Genomic DNA, 19,335 nt, shown 5'->3' with positions numbered 1-19,335 from the left:
TGTTTTATAAAATTTCTGAAACGTGTGTGAAATCTTTTGACATCTCCTAAAGAATTTTGAAGTTATTTAAAATCTTTGAAATTTTTTGAAATCTTTAAAATATTTTCTGTTCATTTGAAATTATAAAAATCTTTTCAAATCTTCTTAAATTGGTTAAAACATTTTTAAATCATTAGAAATCTTTGTGTAATATTCGTAATCTTAACGAAATCTTTGAAATATTTTTTGAACTCATTGTGAATTCATTGGAATTATTTAAATTATTTCAAAACCTTACTGAAATCATTTTATATCTCCTAAAAAAATTTGAATATTTTAAAAATCTTTGAAATATTTTGAAATCTTAGAAATTTGGTTTAGTGTACCCTTTTTAAAATCTTTAAACTCTTTCGTAAGTTTTAAAATCTTTGTGAAATGTTCGAAATATTTTTTGAAATCTCTAAAATCTGGTGTACTGTACCGTTTTTCAAACATTTTATGAAATGTTAAAGATATTAAAAATATTCTAAAATGTTTGAAATATTTTGAAATCTTTAGAAATATTTTGTAACCTCGAAAACTCCGTTGTATGGCCATGTCTTATTCTAATTCTGAAACTGAATTAAAATCGAAATTTTGAACTAATCATTTTTATAATTTTTAAGCTGAACGACTCAACAAAAAGTGCCTTAAAATATCTTTTTATTTATTCTGTAAAAGACAAAAGATAAGTTATATCTTGACGAAGAACAAAATTTTCAGTAGCAAGATTTTTTCTAAACAAGTTTCTTTCATAATAGGCCAAAAGATTTAAATTACTCTTCGCATTGTGATAAAATTACTGTTTTAAAAGAAAAAGAATAATTGAAATTCAAAGGTTTCGTAAAAAAATTAAGGAGATTTCCAGGTTTTCAAGGTTTAAAAAAAATTCAAGGAGAGTTCCAGATTTTCAAGGTCACTAGACACCCTGCACCTTAGTTGTAAAAATTGAAGATAAAATAAATTAAAAATGATAAACCTTGGTATATTTAAACCTTGAAAGTCCAATTAATTTTCAAGCACCCTTCAAGAATCTAAATTACCATATTATTTGATCATTTAGGGTTTTATTGTATGTAATCAAATAAAAAAAGGAATTGAGCAACATTTCAGGTCTTAAGATAAAATCTCACATATCAATGACTGTTGAACTCTCTTATCAACCTTCAAACAATCAAAAATTAAAATGAAAGTGGCACTTACAAGACTGCAATAATGATGCTTTTATACATTGTTTTCAAGAATACCGTAAATCTTATCTTCATTATCTTAGGCTTGGTCAAATAATGCGTATTATTTTTATAATCAGTTTTTAAATAACGATATCAGAATGTATTGACAAATGATAGGACTGAATTACTCTTGAATTTGAAAGAATCAAATTGTAGAACAATTCATGACAAAAAGAAAATTTCGAACAATTCTTATCTGAAATTAAAAGTCTTTGAATTTAAGAGTCAAGCATTCAAGTTCAAATTTTTCATGGGATACATTTTTTAATTGAAAATCTACAAATTTTCAAGTGCAGGCCTCGCACTCGCTTTGGAAATCGAAAATAGATTGAATAGTATCAGAAATTAATAAAAAATAGTATCAAGATAGTGTCATAAAATTTTTCAAGTATAAAAAAAAACATCAATGTTTATTTAAAATTGTATTTCTTATTGATAGATAAAGTCCAATAAGAGAATCAAACTATTTTGTAATACAAGTTTCTTTTCAGTTGAAAACTACTATTAAATTTATGGTTAAAAATGCATATTTTTGTTATTAAACATTTTATTATTTGGTTTAAACTGTTTCTTTTTTGACAAACAATTTTTTAAAATAAAAAATTCAACTATTTTGTAAACATAAACTATTTCTTTTAAAAAAATGATCTCTTTCTGTAGAAAATTCACTTGTTGATTGTTAAAAATGCACATGGTTAAAATGGAATCTATTTTGGTTGAAAGTTTAAATATTTGTAGAAAATTCGTACTTTCGGCTAAAAAATTTAACAATTTCGTTTGAAATTCAACTATTTGCTTACAAATTTATGTATTTTGTTGAGAATTCGTCCTTTTTGGTAGAAAATTAATATTCTTTGTTAAAAAATAAAAAAATGAAATATTTGAAAATACAAATATTATGCAGAAAGTTCATATTTTGGTTAAAAATATTAGTGTTTGGCAGAAAATTCATCTGTTTCAGTTGAGCATTCAAATATTACGTTGAAAATTCGTTTTTTTTTTTAGTTCAATCCGACTATTTTTTATTACAGTATTTTTTCGTCGAAAATTAATCTTTTTACGTTAAAAAATGGATGTTAAAAGTGGAACTATTTCCTTAAAAGTTTGGTTAAAGATTCATAATTTCGACTGAAAATTAATGTTTTTCGGTTACAAATTAATTTGTTTAATTTAAAATTAATTTTCTTAAATAAAAATCTAACTGCTCCATTTTTAGGTAAAAATCTATATTTTTTAGTTTAAAAATTCTTTTATTTAGTTAATTTTTTGTTGAAGATTCAACTTTTTGACATAAAAATTAAATTTTTTGGTTGGAAATTAATCTATTTGGTGGAAAATTCAACTTTTTGCAGACCCCTAAAGATTATATTTTAGTATTTTAGTATTAAAATAGTATCAATTTCTTTAAAAAAACATGAAAATATTTCGTAAAAAAGATTACAATCACATAGAAAATTCAACTTTTTTCCAGAAAATTCGTCGTTTTTTGTGAAACTAAACTGTTTTCTTTTATTATTAAAAAAGTTTTGCCTGAATTATCAACTAATCACCTTTTTGGCTGAAAAATGAACTACTTGGTTGAACCACTTTATCAAAAACTAGTTTTATGTTGAAAATTCACTATTTTAGTTCGAAATTCAACTCTCATTTTTTTTAATTAACTTGTTTATTCAAAATGTCATTTTTTTGTTTGAAAATTAAATTTTGTGTAGGTAAATCGTTTTTTTTTCTTTGAAAATTTATCAATTTCGCCAAAAATTTAACAATTTCTTTTTTTAATTTAACTGTTTTTTTCAGAAAATTCGTCGTTTTTTGTAAAACTAAACGGTTTTTTTTTAATTAAAAAAGTTTTGCCTGAATTATCAACTATTTCATTTTTGGTTGAAAATTCATCTTTTCTATAGAAAAATTGAACTTCTGGGTTTAAAATTGAACTGTTTTGGTAGAGAATTAATCTTTTTTGGCTGAAAAATGAACGACTTGGTTGAAGGTTGAACCACTTTGAAAATTAATTTTTTTTTGTAGATAAATCGTTGTTTTTTTTTTTTAATATATCAATTTTGCAAAAAATTTAAAAATTTCGTACAAAATTTAACTATTTTTTTTTGTGAAAATTCAACTGTTTTTTATTTAAAATTTAAAAAAAAATTCTTGTTTGAATTATCAACTAATACATTTGCCGTTTAGAATTCATATTTTTTAGTATGAAATTCATTTTCTTGGTTTAAATTGAACTATTTTCGTAGAAATTTAACTTTTTCATGAAAATTAATCATATTGCTTTTACCAAATGCATATTTTTTGTTTGAAAATTAAATTTTTTGTAGATAATTTGTTTTTTAAATTAAAAATTGATTGATTTCGTTAAAAAATTAAAAAATTTTATAAATAATGTAACAATTTCGTAGAAAATTCAATAATTTTTTTAAAAATTAAAATGCATGTTTAGACAATTCGTCATTTTTTTCTGCAACTTTACTGTTTTTATTTAATATAAAACAAAAATTGGTTTAAATTATCAACTAATACACTTCCCGTTGACAATTTATTAATTTTAGTTTAAAATTAATTTTCTTGGTCGAAAGTTCGACTATTTTGATAAAAATTTAACTTTTTTTTTGAAAATTCATATATTAATGTTAATTAGAAATTTATCTCTAATGGACACTTTTTTTAATCAACTTTTTGTTGGAAATGCACAATTTTTGTTTGGAGATTAAACTTTTTTTGTACATATATATATATTTACTTAAAAATTTTTTAATTTGGTAGGAAAATCAACAACTTGCTTGAAAATTAAAGTTATTGTTCAAAATGTATTTTTTGTTACATCTCTGGTAGATTTTTTTTTAAATTAATTTTTTTATTCAAAATGCAGGATTTTTTCAAAAAAAAAAATTTTAATTTTAATCAAATTTTGGTTGAAAACTTATATTTTTGGTGAAAAATTCAACTATTTTGTTGAAAATTCGTATTTTTTCGTTATTTATCTTTTGTAATAGAAAAATAATCTCCTTTGTTGAAAAATTCGTTTTTATTTGTTAAATCTGTTTTTTATTTTAGATTTAATTTTTTTTCGTTGAAAATTCAACTCCTTGGTTGAAAGTGGAACTACTTCCTTAAAAGTTTATTTTTTGGTTAAAGATTCATAGTTTTAGTTTAAAGGTAATTTTTTCGGTTACAAATTAATTTTTTTTAACTTATAATTTAACTATTTTCTTGAAAATTCCACTAATAGGTTAAAAATTAACTTTTTTTGGCTGAAAACTTATATTCTCGCTTGAAAAATTTAACTGTTTTGTAAAAACTTCTCTTTTTCTCTTTAAAATTCAACAATTTGGTAGAAAACTAAACTGTTTTGTAGAAACGTCGTTTTTTAATTGAAAATGAATATTCTTGAATGAAAATTTAACTACTTTATCTGTATTTAAAAATATATCTTTTTTAGTTTGAAAATTTCACTATTTAGTTAATTTTTTTAGGAAATTCAACTATTTGGTTTAAAATGTATGTATTTTCTTGACAATATATTCTTTTTTGTAGAAAATAAATTTTTAAAGTTGAAAATGCAATTGCACGTTTAAAAATTAATCTGTATTAGTTGAGGATTCAAATATTTTGTTAAAAAGTCGTCTTCTTCATTATATTAAACTGTTTTTGATTTAAAATTAAAAATTTTTTTGATTTGACTGTCAACTATTACAAGTTTTGGGAAAAATGAGTATTTTCAGGTAAAAATTTGGTAAAAAATGAAATGGTTTATAAAATATTTGTTGACCTTTAATTCAAAACTATGTTTTTTTAAAATGAAAATTTAACTATTCCATTTTTTTTAAATGATTGTTTCTAGTTTAAAAATTCAACTCTTTAGTTGAAATTTTATATAATTTGTTGAGAATTCATCTTGTATGGTAGAAAATTATTATTAAGAAATTAAAAAATATTTTTAAAGGAAAAGTAAATAAATAGTGTCATTAAACGTATTTTTTCCAAATAGTAGCAAAATAGTGTCATTAAATCAATTAAATTAAATCAACTGAGAAAAAAAAAATAATTTACTCAATATCAGACTTGAATGAAAACCAGGCTAAAATGAATTCTTATACAACGCACGTTTTGATCTAATGACTCATAAATTGCTAAAGTACAGACTACTTTTATCATTAAAACCAATGCCAATGGAGTCATTCTCTAGCAATTGAAATCCTCTATTTGATTCAAAGCTTAATTACAAAAACGAGAGCAATTTTTGCAAATATAAGGGTCACGAAGAGCAAAGTTTTGAAAAACTCTAATTTGAAATTTGAAATGTCAACAAGAAACAATTTCAAATCGAGGGCTTTTCAAAAAAATAAGAATATTCGATAAAATACATGAATTTTTAAACAAATAGTTGAATCTGAAACTAAGAAAAGGGTCAATTTTCAGCAAAAAGAGTCATTAAAAAAAATTGATTAATTTCAAACCAAAGTGATGAATTTTCAAATCAAAAGTAAAAAATTAATTTACAACCAAAGGAAAAACGAAATTTTCAAATAAAACGGTGGACCTTCAACAAGATAATTTTTTTTAAAGTGGTTCAACCTTCAACGATTTAGTTCAATTTACAACCAAAAAATATTTTAATTTTTAGTCAAAACCAAATTGCTTTATTTTCAAGAAAAAAATAAACAAATTATCTACAAAATAGTTCAATTTTAATTTTTGTAAATTTCAACCGGTGATAAATTTTCAACTAAAATGTAGAATTTTTAACCTAGAAGCAGAATTTTTTAATAAAAAAGATGAATTCTCAACAAAAAATGTAATAGTTGATAATTCAAATAAATATTTTAATTTTTATTCAAAACCAGTTTAGTTCCATCAATAACGAGGAATTTAGGGGGAAAAAACCGTTGACTTTTCAATCCAAAAATATAAATCTTTAACAAAAAAGTTAATTTTTAACCAAATTGTTGAATTTTCAAGTAAAAAAAACCAAAATCATGATTTTTCAACATCGAACTAATTTTTTAAGAAAGGGGTTCAAACATCAATGAAGTACAAAGTTCAATTTTCAACCAAGAAATATGAATTTCCAACAAAAAGTTTGTTTTCTACTAAAATAGTTGCAAATTCAAAGAAGCAGTTGAATATTCCACTAAAAAATATTTCAATTTTTAAGCAAAACAGTGAAATTTTTAACCAGAAAATATAAACTTTGAACAAAAAAGTTAATTTAAACAAAAATTTAGTCAGAGATAAACTTTCAACTAAAATGGTGAATCTTTAACAAAAAATATATTTTTTTTAAACAAATTGGTAAGGAAAAAAGGCAAATTTTTAACGAAAGAGATGAATTTTCTACTAAATGTTCAATTTTCAAAACAAAAAAATTAATTTTCACCAAAATAAAAAATAATTATAAACAAAATAGTTCAGCTTTCAACCAAAAAAATAAATTTTTAACTAAAATTATGAATCTTCAACCGAAATGATTAAATTTTCAGTTTAAGAAAAAAATAGTAAAAAAAAGTAATTTTAAATCAGAGATTATATTTCAACTAAAATGGCGAATATTTAAAGACAATATAACTTTTGTAACAAAGTCGTTCAACCTTCAAACAAGTACTACAATTTTCAAAAGAAAATTTTGAATTTTCGACAAAAAACTAATTTTCTGCTAAAATATGTAAATTTCCAAATAAAAAATATTGATTTTCAACCAAAAAATATAACAGTTGATATTTTCAAAAAAAAAAGATATTATTTTTAAATTAAAACCAGTTTGATACCATAAAAATGACGAAATTTATGAAAAACATTTGAATTTTTAACCTGAAAATATAAATTTTGAACAAAAAATTAATTTTCAACCAAATTGTTGAATTTTCTATAAAGTTGTTAAATTTTCAAAACAAAAAACAACGAATCATCTATGTAATACAAAATTTTCAAACCGTAAGTGCATTTTCAATAAAAAATTAATTCAAAAAAAGTCCAACCAAAAAACATGAACTTTCTATATCAAAATAGTTGCATTTTCAAAAAAGAAGTTCAAAATAAAAAATAAATGTTGAACAAAGAAGTTAATTGTCAAGCGAGTTGTTCATTTTTCTACAAAATTATTAAAATTTCAAGTAAAAAAAAAAATATGTACAAAAAAAAGTTTAATCACCAAATAACAGTATGTATTTTCAACAAAAATTTGGTTGAAAAAAAATGTCCATCAGAAATGAATTTCTAACTAAAATATGAATTTTCAAAAAAAAGTTACATTTTAACCAAAAATTGTTGAATTTTCAACCAACAAAATTAATTTTAAACTAAAATTAATAAATTTTCTACGGAAAATTTTTTAGTTGATAATTCAAACCAATTTTTTTTCATTCTAAATAAAAAACAGTAAAGTTACAGAAAAAAACTACGAATTTTCTAAACAAACAATTGAATTTTGAAACAAATTTTTGAATCTTCTACGAAATTGTTGAATTATTTACCAAATTTTTAAAATTTTCACGAAATAAATCAATTTTCAATTTAAAAACCAAATTATCCACAAAAACTCTAATTTTAAAACAAAAAATATGCATTTTACAAATCAAATATTTGAAAAAAATTCAGATATGTATTTCCAATTTAAAATAGTGAATTTTCAAGATCAAACTAACTTTTTGAGAAAGTGGTTCAACCAACTAGTTTATTTTGCAAACAAAAAAGCTGAATTTTCAACAAAAAAGTTCAATTTCTTTCAAAATAGTTGAATTTTAAACGAAGAAAATAAATTTCATACTAAAAAATGTGAATTCTAAATGACAAATGTATTAGTTGATAATTGAAATAAGAGTTTTTAAAAAGTTTTAAATAAAAAACAGTGTAATTCCACAAGAAACGCCAAATTTTCTTTAAGAACAGTTAAATTAAAAAAAGAAATTGTTAAATTTAGTACAAAATTGTTAAATTTTTGGCGAAACTGATTAATTTTCAAAGAAAAAAAAACGATTTACCAACAAAAAATTCAATTTTCAAACAAAAAAATTGACATTTTGAATGAACAAGTTAATTAAAAAAAACGAGAGTTGAATTCCGAACTAAAATAGTGAATTTTCAAAATAAAACTAGTTTTTTGATAAAGTGGTTCAATCAAGCAGTTCATTTTTCAGCCAAAAAGGTGAATTTTTTACCAAAACAGTTCAATTTTAAACCACGAAGTTCATTTTTCATCTAAAAAAGATGAATTCTCAACAAAAAATGAATTAGTTGATAATTCAGGCAAAACTTGTTTTTAATTTAAAAAAAAACAGTTTAATGTTACAAAAACCGATGAATTTTCGGGAAAAAATAGTAAAATTTACTATTAAATTGTAATTTTTTTTATGAAAGATTTAAATTGTTTACGAAATTGATACATTTTTTATAAAATAAAAAACGAATTATCTACAAAAATTAAATTTTCCAAAAAAAAAGTGTACATTTTTAACATAAAAGTTAATTTAAAGAATAAAAAAATAATTTAGAGATGATTTTTCAACTAAAATAGTGAATTTTTTCAACATGAAACTAATTTTTTGATAAAGTGGTTCAACCTTCATCCAAGTAGTTTATTTTTCATCCAAAAAAGATTAATTTTCTACCAAAACAGTTCAATTTTAAACCCAGAATTTCAATTTTTCTATAGAAAAGATGAATTTTCAACCAAAAATGAAATAGTTGATAATTCAGGCAAAACTTTTTTAATTAAAAAAAAAACCGTTTAGTTTTACAAAAAACGACGAATTTTCTGAAAAAAACAGTTAAATTAAAAAAGGAAATTGTTAAATTTTTGGCGAAATTGATAAATTTTCAAAGAAAAAAAAAACGATTTACCTACAAAAAATTTAATTTTCAAACAAAAAAATTGACATTTTGGATAAACAAGTTAATTTAAAAAAATGAGAGTTGAATTTCGAATTTTCGAAGAAAAGGGTCAATTTTCAGCAAAAAGAGTCATTAAAAAAAATTGATTAATTTCAAACCAAAGTGATGAATTTTCAAATCAAAAGTAAAAAAAAAGTTCATTTTTCATCTAATAAATATGAATTCTCAACAAAAAAAAATGAATTAGTTGATAATTCAGACAAAACTTTTTTTAATAGAAAAAAAACAACATAGTTTTACAAAAACCGATGAATTTTCTGGAAAAAATAGTAATTTTTCCGGTTACAAATTAATTTTTTTTAATTTAAAATTTAACTGTTTTCTTGAAAATTGCACTGATAGGTTAAGAATTAACTTTCTTTGGTTAAAAACTCATATTCTCGCTTGAAAAATTTAACTTTTTTGTAAAAAATTCTTCTCTTTTTGTCTTTAAAATTCAACCGTTTGGTAGAAAACTTCTGTAGAAACGTCGTTTTTAACTGAAAATTAATATTCTTGAATGAAAATTTAACTACTTTATTTTTACTTAAAAATATATATTTTTTAGTTTAAAAATTTTACTATTTAGTTAAAAACAAAGTGTGATTTTTTAACAAAAAAGTTCATTTAAAGAATAAAAAAAAATTTAGAGATGTTTTTTCAACTAAAATAGTGAATTTTTCAACATAAAACTATTTTTTTGATAAAGTGGTTCAACCTTCAACCAAGTAGTTCATTTTTGAACAAAAAAATTAATTTTCTACCAAAACAGTTCAATTTTAAACCAAGAAGTTCATTTTTTATCTAATAAAGATGAATTCTTAACAAAAAAATGAATTAGTTGATAATTCGGACAAAACTTTTTTTAATAAAAAAAAAAAAACCAGTTTAGTTTTAAAAAAACCGATGAATTTTCTGAAAAAATAGTTAAATTTGCTATTAAATTGTAATCTTCTTACGGAAAGATTTAAATTGTTTAAGAAATTGATATATTTTTAATAAAAAATAAAAAAAAAATTATCTGCAAAAATTTAACTTTCAACAAAAAATGTGCATTTTCAATATAAAATGTGCATTTTGAACAAAAACGTTCATTTAAAGAATAAAAAATTTAGAAATGATTTTTCAACTAAAATAGTGAATTTTTCAACATGAAACTAATTTTTTGATAAAATGGTTCAACTATCAACCAAGTAGTTTATTTTTCAACAAAAAAAAAATTAATTTTCTACCAAAACAGTTCAATTTTAAACCAAGAAGTTCATTTTTTATCTAATAAAGATGAATTCTTAACAAAAAAATGAATTAGTTGATAATTCAGACAAAACTTTTTTTAATAAAAAAAAAAAAAAAAACAGTTTAGTTTTAAAAAAAACGATGAATTTTCTGAAAAAAAAATAGTTAAATTTGCTATTAAATTGTAATCTTTTTAAGGAAAGATTTAAATTGTTTAAGAAATTGATATATTTTTAATTAAATAAAAAAAAATTATCTGCAAAAATTTAACTTTCAACAAAAAATGTGCATTTTCAATATAAAATGTGCATTTTGAACAAAAACGTTCATTTAAAAAATAAAAAATTTAGAGATGATTTTTCAACTAAAATAGTGAATTTTTCAACATAAAACTATTTTTTTGATAAAGTGGTTCAACCTTCAACCAAGTAGTTTATTTTTCAACAAAAAAAAAAAATTAATTTTCTACCAAAACAGTTCAATTTTAAACCAAGAAGTTCATTTTTTATCTAATAAAGATGAATTCTTAACATAAAAATGAATTAGTTGATAAGTCAGACAAAACTTTTTTTAATAAAAAAAAAAGAAAAAAAACAGTTTAGTTTTAAAAAAACCGATGAATTTTCTGAAAAAATAGTTAAATTTGCTATTAAATTGTAATCTTCTTACGGAAAGATTTAAATTGTTTAAGAAATTGATATATTTTTAATAAAATAAAAAATTATCTGCAAAAATTTAACTTTCAATAAAAAATGTGCATTTTCAATATAAAATGTACATTTTGAACAAAAACGTTCTTTTAAAAAATAAAAAATTTAGAGATGATTTTTCAACTAAAGTAGTGAATTTTCAACCTCAAATTAATATTTTGAGAAAATGGTTCAATATTAAACTAAGCAGTTCATTTTTCAACCAAAACAGCTGAATTTTCTACTAAAAATAGTAGAATTGTCCACCACATACTAAAATTTTACACTAAAAATATAATCTTCAGGGGTCAGAAACTGTACAAAAAATAAATAGAAACACAAACCAAACAAATTGCTGATAATATTCTATCAGGGTGCCCGAAAAACGTCATTTTCAAAATTCCCGAATTTTCTCCTCATTGCAAGATTTTCTTCGAAATCCCTGATTTTTCCTCTCGAATAAAATATCCTGATTTTCAGTTTTTCTCTGACAAACTTTAAAACAAATTTCAAACGTTTCGCTACCCAGAAAACTGATTTCAAAAATGCAAAACGACACCATGTCTGACATATTGATCACCGGTTCCAGAACTTCCAGAAGCTTTAAAACCACCCAAACCCCTTCCAATCAACGCCTCCTCAAAAAAGTTCAAAATTCCGAATCCAAATTACCCAATAAAAAAAATCTAGCTTTTTCCCTTCAAGTTTTTCAACACAATTTCCAAAATTACCTCAGATTCCATCTTCTCGACAAGCCAGAGCGTCGTCGAATTTCTCTCGAATTTCCGAGAAACGCCCATCCCGAACGCGGCGAAAATACTTTCCATAAAAATCTCTTCACTCAAATAAATTGTTGGATCGCCGATAGGACTTTAATCAGAAAAAAAACTCCCGATAAAGGAAAGAGAGAAAAGCGACACATCGACAGGTTCCATCAAACCTCGGAATTCCCCAAATTTAAAGGGCTCGCAAATCAACACCGATTTCCGAAATTGGACCCCGGGTCCTCCCGAGCTTTCTCAAAAGATTCGCATCACTTTTCGCTGATTTTGATTCCACTTGGAAAATTATAAAAATAGAAATTTCACTTTCGAGGGTGGGGCAGACTCGGCGTCTGACGCTGCGTCGTTTTTGGAGTCTCGCGGAATCGCGAATTCTCCGATTTCTTTTCATAAATATTTTTTCTAGTCACTGAAACCACTGGGAATGAATTAAGCGAATTAGGATCCCCGGAGTTGTGATTAAAAAATGATTTTGATTAAAAAAGGAAGCGCGTCGTTGAGCGGCCCCATCCACTACGTATGCTTGCCACCACGATTTTCAATTTAATTTTCATTTGCACTTCCGGAAGGATTTTTCACAGTTTTGGGAATAGAAACAGTTTTTGGGTGATTTTTTGGATGGTGTCAACTTACCGTAATTTATATTCGGATGGACTGAAGGAATCCTCAAATACTCTCGAAAATTTTCGACAGCTGTTCCCTGCAATGTTGGTTGCATTCTGAGGACTAGCCTGCCAGTAGCGTCGGACGCAAGTTTGGTTTAGCAGAAGACGCTTTAAAGATACAGGCTATATATGACGTAGGGTCACGTGCGCGGGGAATAAAAAATGAAATCGTGGTTTGAAATTCTTGATTATTTGAACGATTTAAACACCATTTGAGGACGTCCGGTGGAATTTTTCCAGTTTCTGTCAAGTTGGTTGACAATTCAGAGTATGTATTGCTTTTATCTTTGTTCTGTGGCTTAGAAATATTTGCAAAAGTGGTGGGAAATGGGTGTTGTCGGTGTGTTGGGTGTGTTGCGGAAATTGAGGTTATGACGCGTGTAGGTTTTTAGGTTATTTTCTTTAATAAAACATAAACAGTGTGTCAAACGCAACAACAAGTTTATAATAGAAACGTCAAAACGTTTGGGTTTATTATTATCATGAAAATAATTTATATTTTATTCAATTCTATTGTTTAGTCTTTTTTTTCGTAAATAAGGCATTTAAAAGTATATATATTTTGCAGAAAAGGTTTAGAAAATCGTAAAATTTGAAACGAATAAATTGAAAATTGACTATTTTAGTTGGAAATTCATCTCTGGATAATTTTTGTTTAATTAACTTTTTTGTTGAAAATTCACATTTTTTCTTTGAAAATTAAACTTTTTTTTCTGGATAATTCGTTTTTTTATACTTAAAAACTTAACAATTTTGTAGAAAATACAATAATTTTGTTGTAAACTAATTTTTTTTTCTTGAAAATTTATATTTTCGGGTTGAAATTTGTACTTTTTCAGAATTTTCTTCGTTATTGAAGGAATTAATTTTTTTTAATTTAAAATTAACATGTTTTTTGATTGCCTTATGAACTACATACGTAAATATTTTTTCGTTTTAGTTAAAAATTCTTTTTTTTTTTGGTTATAAATGAATTTTCAAACAAAAAATATAACGATTCTCGTTGCAAATTCATAATTTTTAGTTGAAAATTCATCTCTGGTTGAAAAATAAACTATTTTGTGAAAAATTAAAATTTTGGTAGAAAATTAACTTTTTTGTTTTGAATACACAAATTTCATGTAAAAATTAAACTTTTTTCTAGACATTCCGCTTTTTTTTACACGCAAATTAAACAATTTGATTAAAAATTAAAAAATTGGCTAGAAAATTCTACAGTTTTGTTGAAAATCATATATTTTTAAAATCAAAATTGATATTTTCTGGTTGGAATTTAAATTGTTTTTCAGAAAATCCTTTGTTTTCGGAGGAACTAAACTGTTTTTTATTTAAAATTGAAACATTTTGTGATTGAAAGATGAACTATTTTGTGGAAAATTAACATTTTGGTCGAAAATTAACTTTTTTGTTTTGAATACGCAAATTTCATGTAAAAATTAAACTTTTTTCTAGACATTCCGCTTTTTTTACACGCAAATTAAACAATTTGATTAAAAATTAAAAAATTGGCTAGAAAATTCTACAGTTTTCGGAGGAACTACACTGTTTTTTATTTAAAATTGAAATATTTATTGTTTTAGTTGAAAATTGGTTTTTCGTTGGTCGACAATACATTTTTTTACTAAAAATTTAACTTTTTTTGTCGTGAATTAACAATTTTCATTTGAAAATTAAACTTTTTTCTAGATAATCAGCTTTTTTTACATGAAAATTAAACAGTTTGGTAAAAAAATTTAAAAACGTTGTAGACAATTCTATTTTTTTTAGTTTAAACTATTTTTTACATACATTTTTTTAACCAAAAATTTTAATATTTCCGTTCTAGATTCATCATTTCAGTTGAAAATTCACCTTTTCTATTGTAATATGAACTATTTTGTAGAAAATTAAAATGATTGTTGAAAATTAACTTTTTTATGAAGAATGAACTTTTTGGTGTAAAATTAAAATTTTTGGTAAAAAAAATTGTTCTTTTCACTTAAAAATTTAACAGTTGGGTGGAAAATTCAACAATTTGTTTGAAAATAAACTTTTTTTTGTTTGAAATTTATATTTTTGGATTGAAATTTCAACTGCTTCTCAGAAAATTCTTCGCTTTTTTTTATTTAAAATTAATATCTTTTTTGTTTGCCTCATCAACTACATATAAATTTTTTATTTTTCATTTCAGTTGAAAATTCCTTTTATTTTCTAAAAATGTAACTATTCCCGTTGCAGGTTCATAATTTTAGTTTAAAATTCATTCTTTTTTTTGACTAAAAATTTAAAAATTTGGTTGAAAATTAACTTTTTCACTGTTTGAAATTAATATTTTCGGATTGAAGTTTCAACTGCTTTTGAAAAAATTCTTCATTTTTGAAGGAACGATTACTGTTGAAAATATTTCAGATTCATCATTTTTGTTCAAAATTCATCTCTTTGAAAAATAAAGCATTTTGTGAAAAATTGAAATTTGGTCTGTAAATTAGCTTTTTTTTTGAAAATGTACATTTTTGGTTTTGAAAATTAAACTTTTTAGAGATTATTCGTTTTATTTTTACTTGAAAATTTATTTATTTGGTAGAAAATTCAACTATTTGGTTGAAAATTATCTTTTATATTCAAAACTTATACTTTTTGCAATTGAAAACGCGTCCATTTTGGGGGAATTTAACTAATTTAAAATTCAACAAAATTAACTTAAATAAGAGTATTATATTTTTTGTTGAAAAATAATGATTTTTTTATTGAAAATTCAACTATTTTAGCAGAAAATTAACTTTTTATTGAAAATTAATTTTTTTTTTAATTAAACATTTAACTATTCTAATTAAACTTTTTTTTTTCAAAATTGATCTTTTTTAATGTGAATTAAAATACTTGGTTGAAAATTGAACTACATTGGTAGAAAATTAACTTTTTGGTTGACATTTTTTTTTTAATACACAACTTGGTCGGTGGTTGAACAACTTGAAAAAAAATTATTTCGATGTTAAAAATTCACTACTAAATTAAATTTGTCTCTAAATATTTTTTTTCTTTTTTTTTTAAAGTTAATCACATTTTTAAGTAAAAAATCTACCCAATCACTTTGAATATCATTTGATACTACTTTATATAATACTTATTAATATTATATTTATCATCTTTAAAATTGATATAATTTTAATTTAAAAGTATAATTTTGGATGCTGTTTATTAAACAATTTTTTCAATTGAGAATTTAACTATTCCATTTTTATTAAAAATTTATTTTTTAGTGTAAAATTTACCTATTTAGTTAAATATTTATACTTTATAGTTAAATATTCAACTATTGTGTTAAAAGTTTAATTCTTTTGTTGAATATTCATTTTTTTGTATATTCATAAATTTTGTTGAAAATTAATTTTTTTTTTTTTTAAATGTAATTTTTCTTTAAATCAAAAATTGTACTATTTTGTGAAAAGTTAAACTGATTGGTTGTAAATTAATCTTTTGGTATTTATTTTGTTCAAAATTAATTCTTTTAAACTGAAAATTCAACCATAAGGTTGAAAATTTATCTTTGGTAGATAAAAATTCAACTATCTGGTTCAACATTCATGTAGTTTATTAAATTGTTTTTTTTTCAGTTGAAAATTAATCTTCTTTGTTAAAAAATCATCTTTTTAATTAAAAATTAAACTATTTGGTTGAAACTTAACTACTTTTTTAAATCATTTTTTTGTGTGTTGAAAATTAATTTAACTGATAATTTAATTATCTCAGTTAAAGATCCATAATTTTAGTTGATCTTTTTTGGTTGAAAATTCCATTATTTGGTTTAAAATTGATCTTTTTTAGTTGAAAATGCAACTATTTGGTTTCAAATTTACAAAACTATTTTCTTAAAAATTCTATTCTATAAAATAAATTTATTTTTTATCTCAAAAATTAAATATTCCAATTTTTGCTTGAAAATTTTGTTTTCATGAATTACAACTAATTTTGTCAAAATTGACTGATTGGTTTAAAAGTGCGTTTTTCGTGGTAGAAAATTAATCTTATGGGTTGAAAACTAAACCATTTCTTAATTTTTTCAGGTTTTCTATTTCAAATTTCACCGTGCTGTTATTTAAAATTCAAATATTAAAAACCTCAAAATAATTTCTCAATTAAATCTTTCAAAATTACAAAATTTTGTATTGAACGCCTATTGATAGTTTTAAATTTCTAATTTTAGATTTTAATATTTTAAATTCTTTGGTTTCCGCTTTAAACTTACCACGTTATTATTATTTGAAATTCTTTCAAAATATTTAAATTATCAAACTCAAAATAAAAAAAGTCTCGAATTGAAATTCTTAAAATCGTGCAATTTAATATTATGAAAATGTCATTTTTTTGTTAACAATTTAAAAAATTGAAAAATATTTTATTTGTACAGTTAAAAAATTAATAATAATTCTAAAGAATGTTTAAAAAAAATTTTAAATACCTTCTATTTAAACGTTTTTGTTAGAATAGTTTAATTCCAACGGTTTATAATTGAGATTTTTCTATTTTCAACCGTGAAAATGGCGGTGAATTTATTTGTTTATTTTAGATTTTTTTCCTAATCAGTATTAATGTTAAATTATAATTTTCTCATATAATAGCAATTTAAAATTCTAAAATTTCAGAAACATTGATTTTGAAAGATTCAATTCATTTTTCAATTTCCAATTGTAAAATTTTAAACGCTTCAAATTGAAAATTATGTACATTCAAGCATTTCTTCATTTTAATGTATTAAATTTTGAACGCTTTAATAATTAGTAATAAATACCATTTCCATTAAAATTGAAAGACTTTATAGTTGCCCAATTTTCGGACTAATGCCTTTTTTAATTAAACAATTTTGAATTAAATGCCTAAAGAATAAAATTCAAAAAAATTAAAAAATAAAAGAATAATTTCTCAATTTCAAACGTTAAAAATGAGTAGATTTTAAAACTATATATTAAAAACAGAACTATTTTCTATAATAAAAGTTTCTAAAATATTGAAAATTTCAAACTCAATTAAAAAAATCTCAAAATAGTGTAATTTAAAAAATCGGAATTATCGATCTTGTTTTGTCTTTCTTTTCTTAATTTTTAACTTTTAGTATAATATCTTAAAAATTTACAATTTTCTTTTAAAAATTTCAAAAGTGAAAAATAATTTTATATTTAATAGCTACAATGTTAAAGTTCTTATATTTTTAGGCTACATTTTTAATTTTTCCAGTTATAAGTTTTAATATTGCAAGTAAAATTGAAATGGTTGAATTTCGAATGGTATAATTAACTGCTTAAAATTTTTAATTGATTTAAATGTACTTGAAATAATTGTTATTTTTAGGGATTTTAAGCCATATCTGGAATTGTTTAATTTTTAACGTTCCGTCGTAGAGATTTTTATTTTGTAATGTTTCCCATTTAAAACTTTTTGTATTATGAACGTTTTTTTAAACAATAATTCGAGTTAAAAGTTTCATAATTAAAATTTTTCATTTTGAACTGTGAAAATGGCGGTAAATAATTTTTTTTTAACTTAGAAAGATTTGTCTGATTAATTTTAATATTAAACAATAATTTTTGATATAATAACAATTTAAACTTCACAATTTTAAATTTAAATGCTTTCGAATTAAACGATTTTAAATTTAATGTATCCATAGAATAAATTCAAAACAATTAAAACTTAAGACAATAATTTCTCAAATTTAAACCTTAAAAATGAGAATATTTTAAAACTAAGAATTGATAATATTTATTCGTGATTTGGAAATGTTTCAACATATTGAACATTTCAAACTGTATTCTTTTCTTAATTTTAAAATTAGAATGTAATATATTAATCGATTCTAAATAAAAAAATGAAAAATTGTGTTCCTTGAAATCAAAATAGATAAAAACATAAATAACTGAAATTAATACCTGGATAATTGAATAATTTATTTAATTAAAAATATTAAAAATTTTAGAGTTCCTAATTCAAAAGTTTTTCATTTCTAATTATTCATTTTTGAATGATTTTAATTAGAAATAATATAGTTTCAATTTCTTTGCATTTCATATTAATAAATTTTCTAAATTCCTGAAATAATAATACCCGGCTAATTGATTAATTTGTTTAATTAAAAAAATTAAAAATTTTAGAGTTACTTTTTTCAAAAGTTTTCCATTTGTGATTATTTATTTGTGAATGATTTTAATTAGAAATAATACAGCTTCAATTTATTTTAATTTTAAATGATTCAATTTTCAAAATTTCTGAAAATATTTGAGTTTGAACATTTTGGAATTGTTCGTTTTTCGTAATTTTAATATGAAATAATTTAATTTCGATATTTGTGAATTAAAAATGTTTCAATTTCAAACTTTAAAAATTTTTTATTATTCAATTTGGAATCTTTCTTTATTTAGAAAATCCAAAATTATTTGATTTTGAACGTTTTCAATAAAAAATCTTTCAATATATTTTTCTTTAAATTTTAAATGCTTTCAATTCGAAATTATTAATAATTTTTCCACAATTTTTAAAAACTTAATATTAAAAAAATTGTTAAATATTCGATTTTTAAATTGTGTATATTTTTAATCGTAGAAAATAAACATTCATATACGTAAATGCTGCTAGTTTATTAAATCAATTTTATTAATACAATTAAACTTTATAGGATAAAATAATAAATTTCTGAACTTTTCAAATGTTTTAAAATAAAGTATGAAATTTATTACATTTATAAACATATTTCGCTAAACATTAGCTATCGCAGAAATATTTTTTATAAATATCTTTATTGCTTTCAGAAATAATCATAATTAAAATTTTAGAGTTCCTAATTTAAAAGTTTTCCATTTGTGATTAT

General features: G+C 22.0%; 1 protein-coding gene and 1 long non-coding RNA gene across 2 annotated transcripts in view; one reads left to right on the top strand and one right to left on the bottom strand.

The window, feature by feature from the left end:
* The window catches only part of LOC117176060 (aminoacylase-1-like), a 38,370-nt gene extending 25,768 nt beyond the window's left edge, over positions 1 to 12,602 (bottom strand). The window contains exon 1 of the mRNA XM_033366064.1: positions 12,466 to 12,602. Coding sequence (XP_033221955.1) covers positions 12,466 to 12,550 — 85 coding nt within the window. The 5' untranslated portion in view covers positions 12,551 to 12,602. The remainder of the gene's footprint in view (positions 1 to 12,465) is intronic.
* Positions 12,603 to 12,648: 46 nt separating this feature from the next.
* The window catches only part of LOC117176061, a 46,408-nt gene continuing 39,721 nt past the window's right edge, over positions 12,649 to 19,335 (top strand). The window contains exon 1 of the long non-coding RNA XR_004467577.1: positions 12,649 to 12,765. This is a non-coding gene — a long non-coding RNA (uncharacterized LOC117176061). The remainder of the gene's footprint in view (positions 12,766 to 19,335) is intronic.

The sequence above is a fragment of the Belonocnema kinseyi genome, chromosome 7 (assembly GCF_010883055.1).
Source record: "Belonocnema kinseyi isolate 2016_QV_RU_SX_M_011 chromosome 7, B_treatae_v1, whole genome shotgun sequence".
NCBI lineage: Eukaryota > Metazoa > Arthropoda > Insecta > Hymenoptera > Cynipidae > Belonocnema > Belonocnema kinseyi.
Note: the sequence above shows the minus strand (reverse complement) of the source record. Positions and strands in the feature narration are given on the sequence as shown.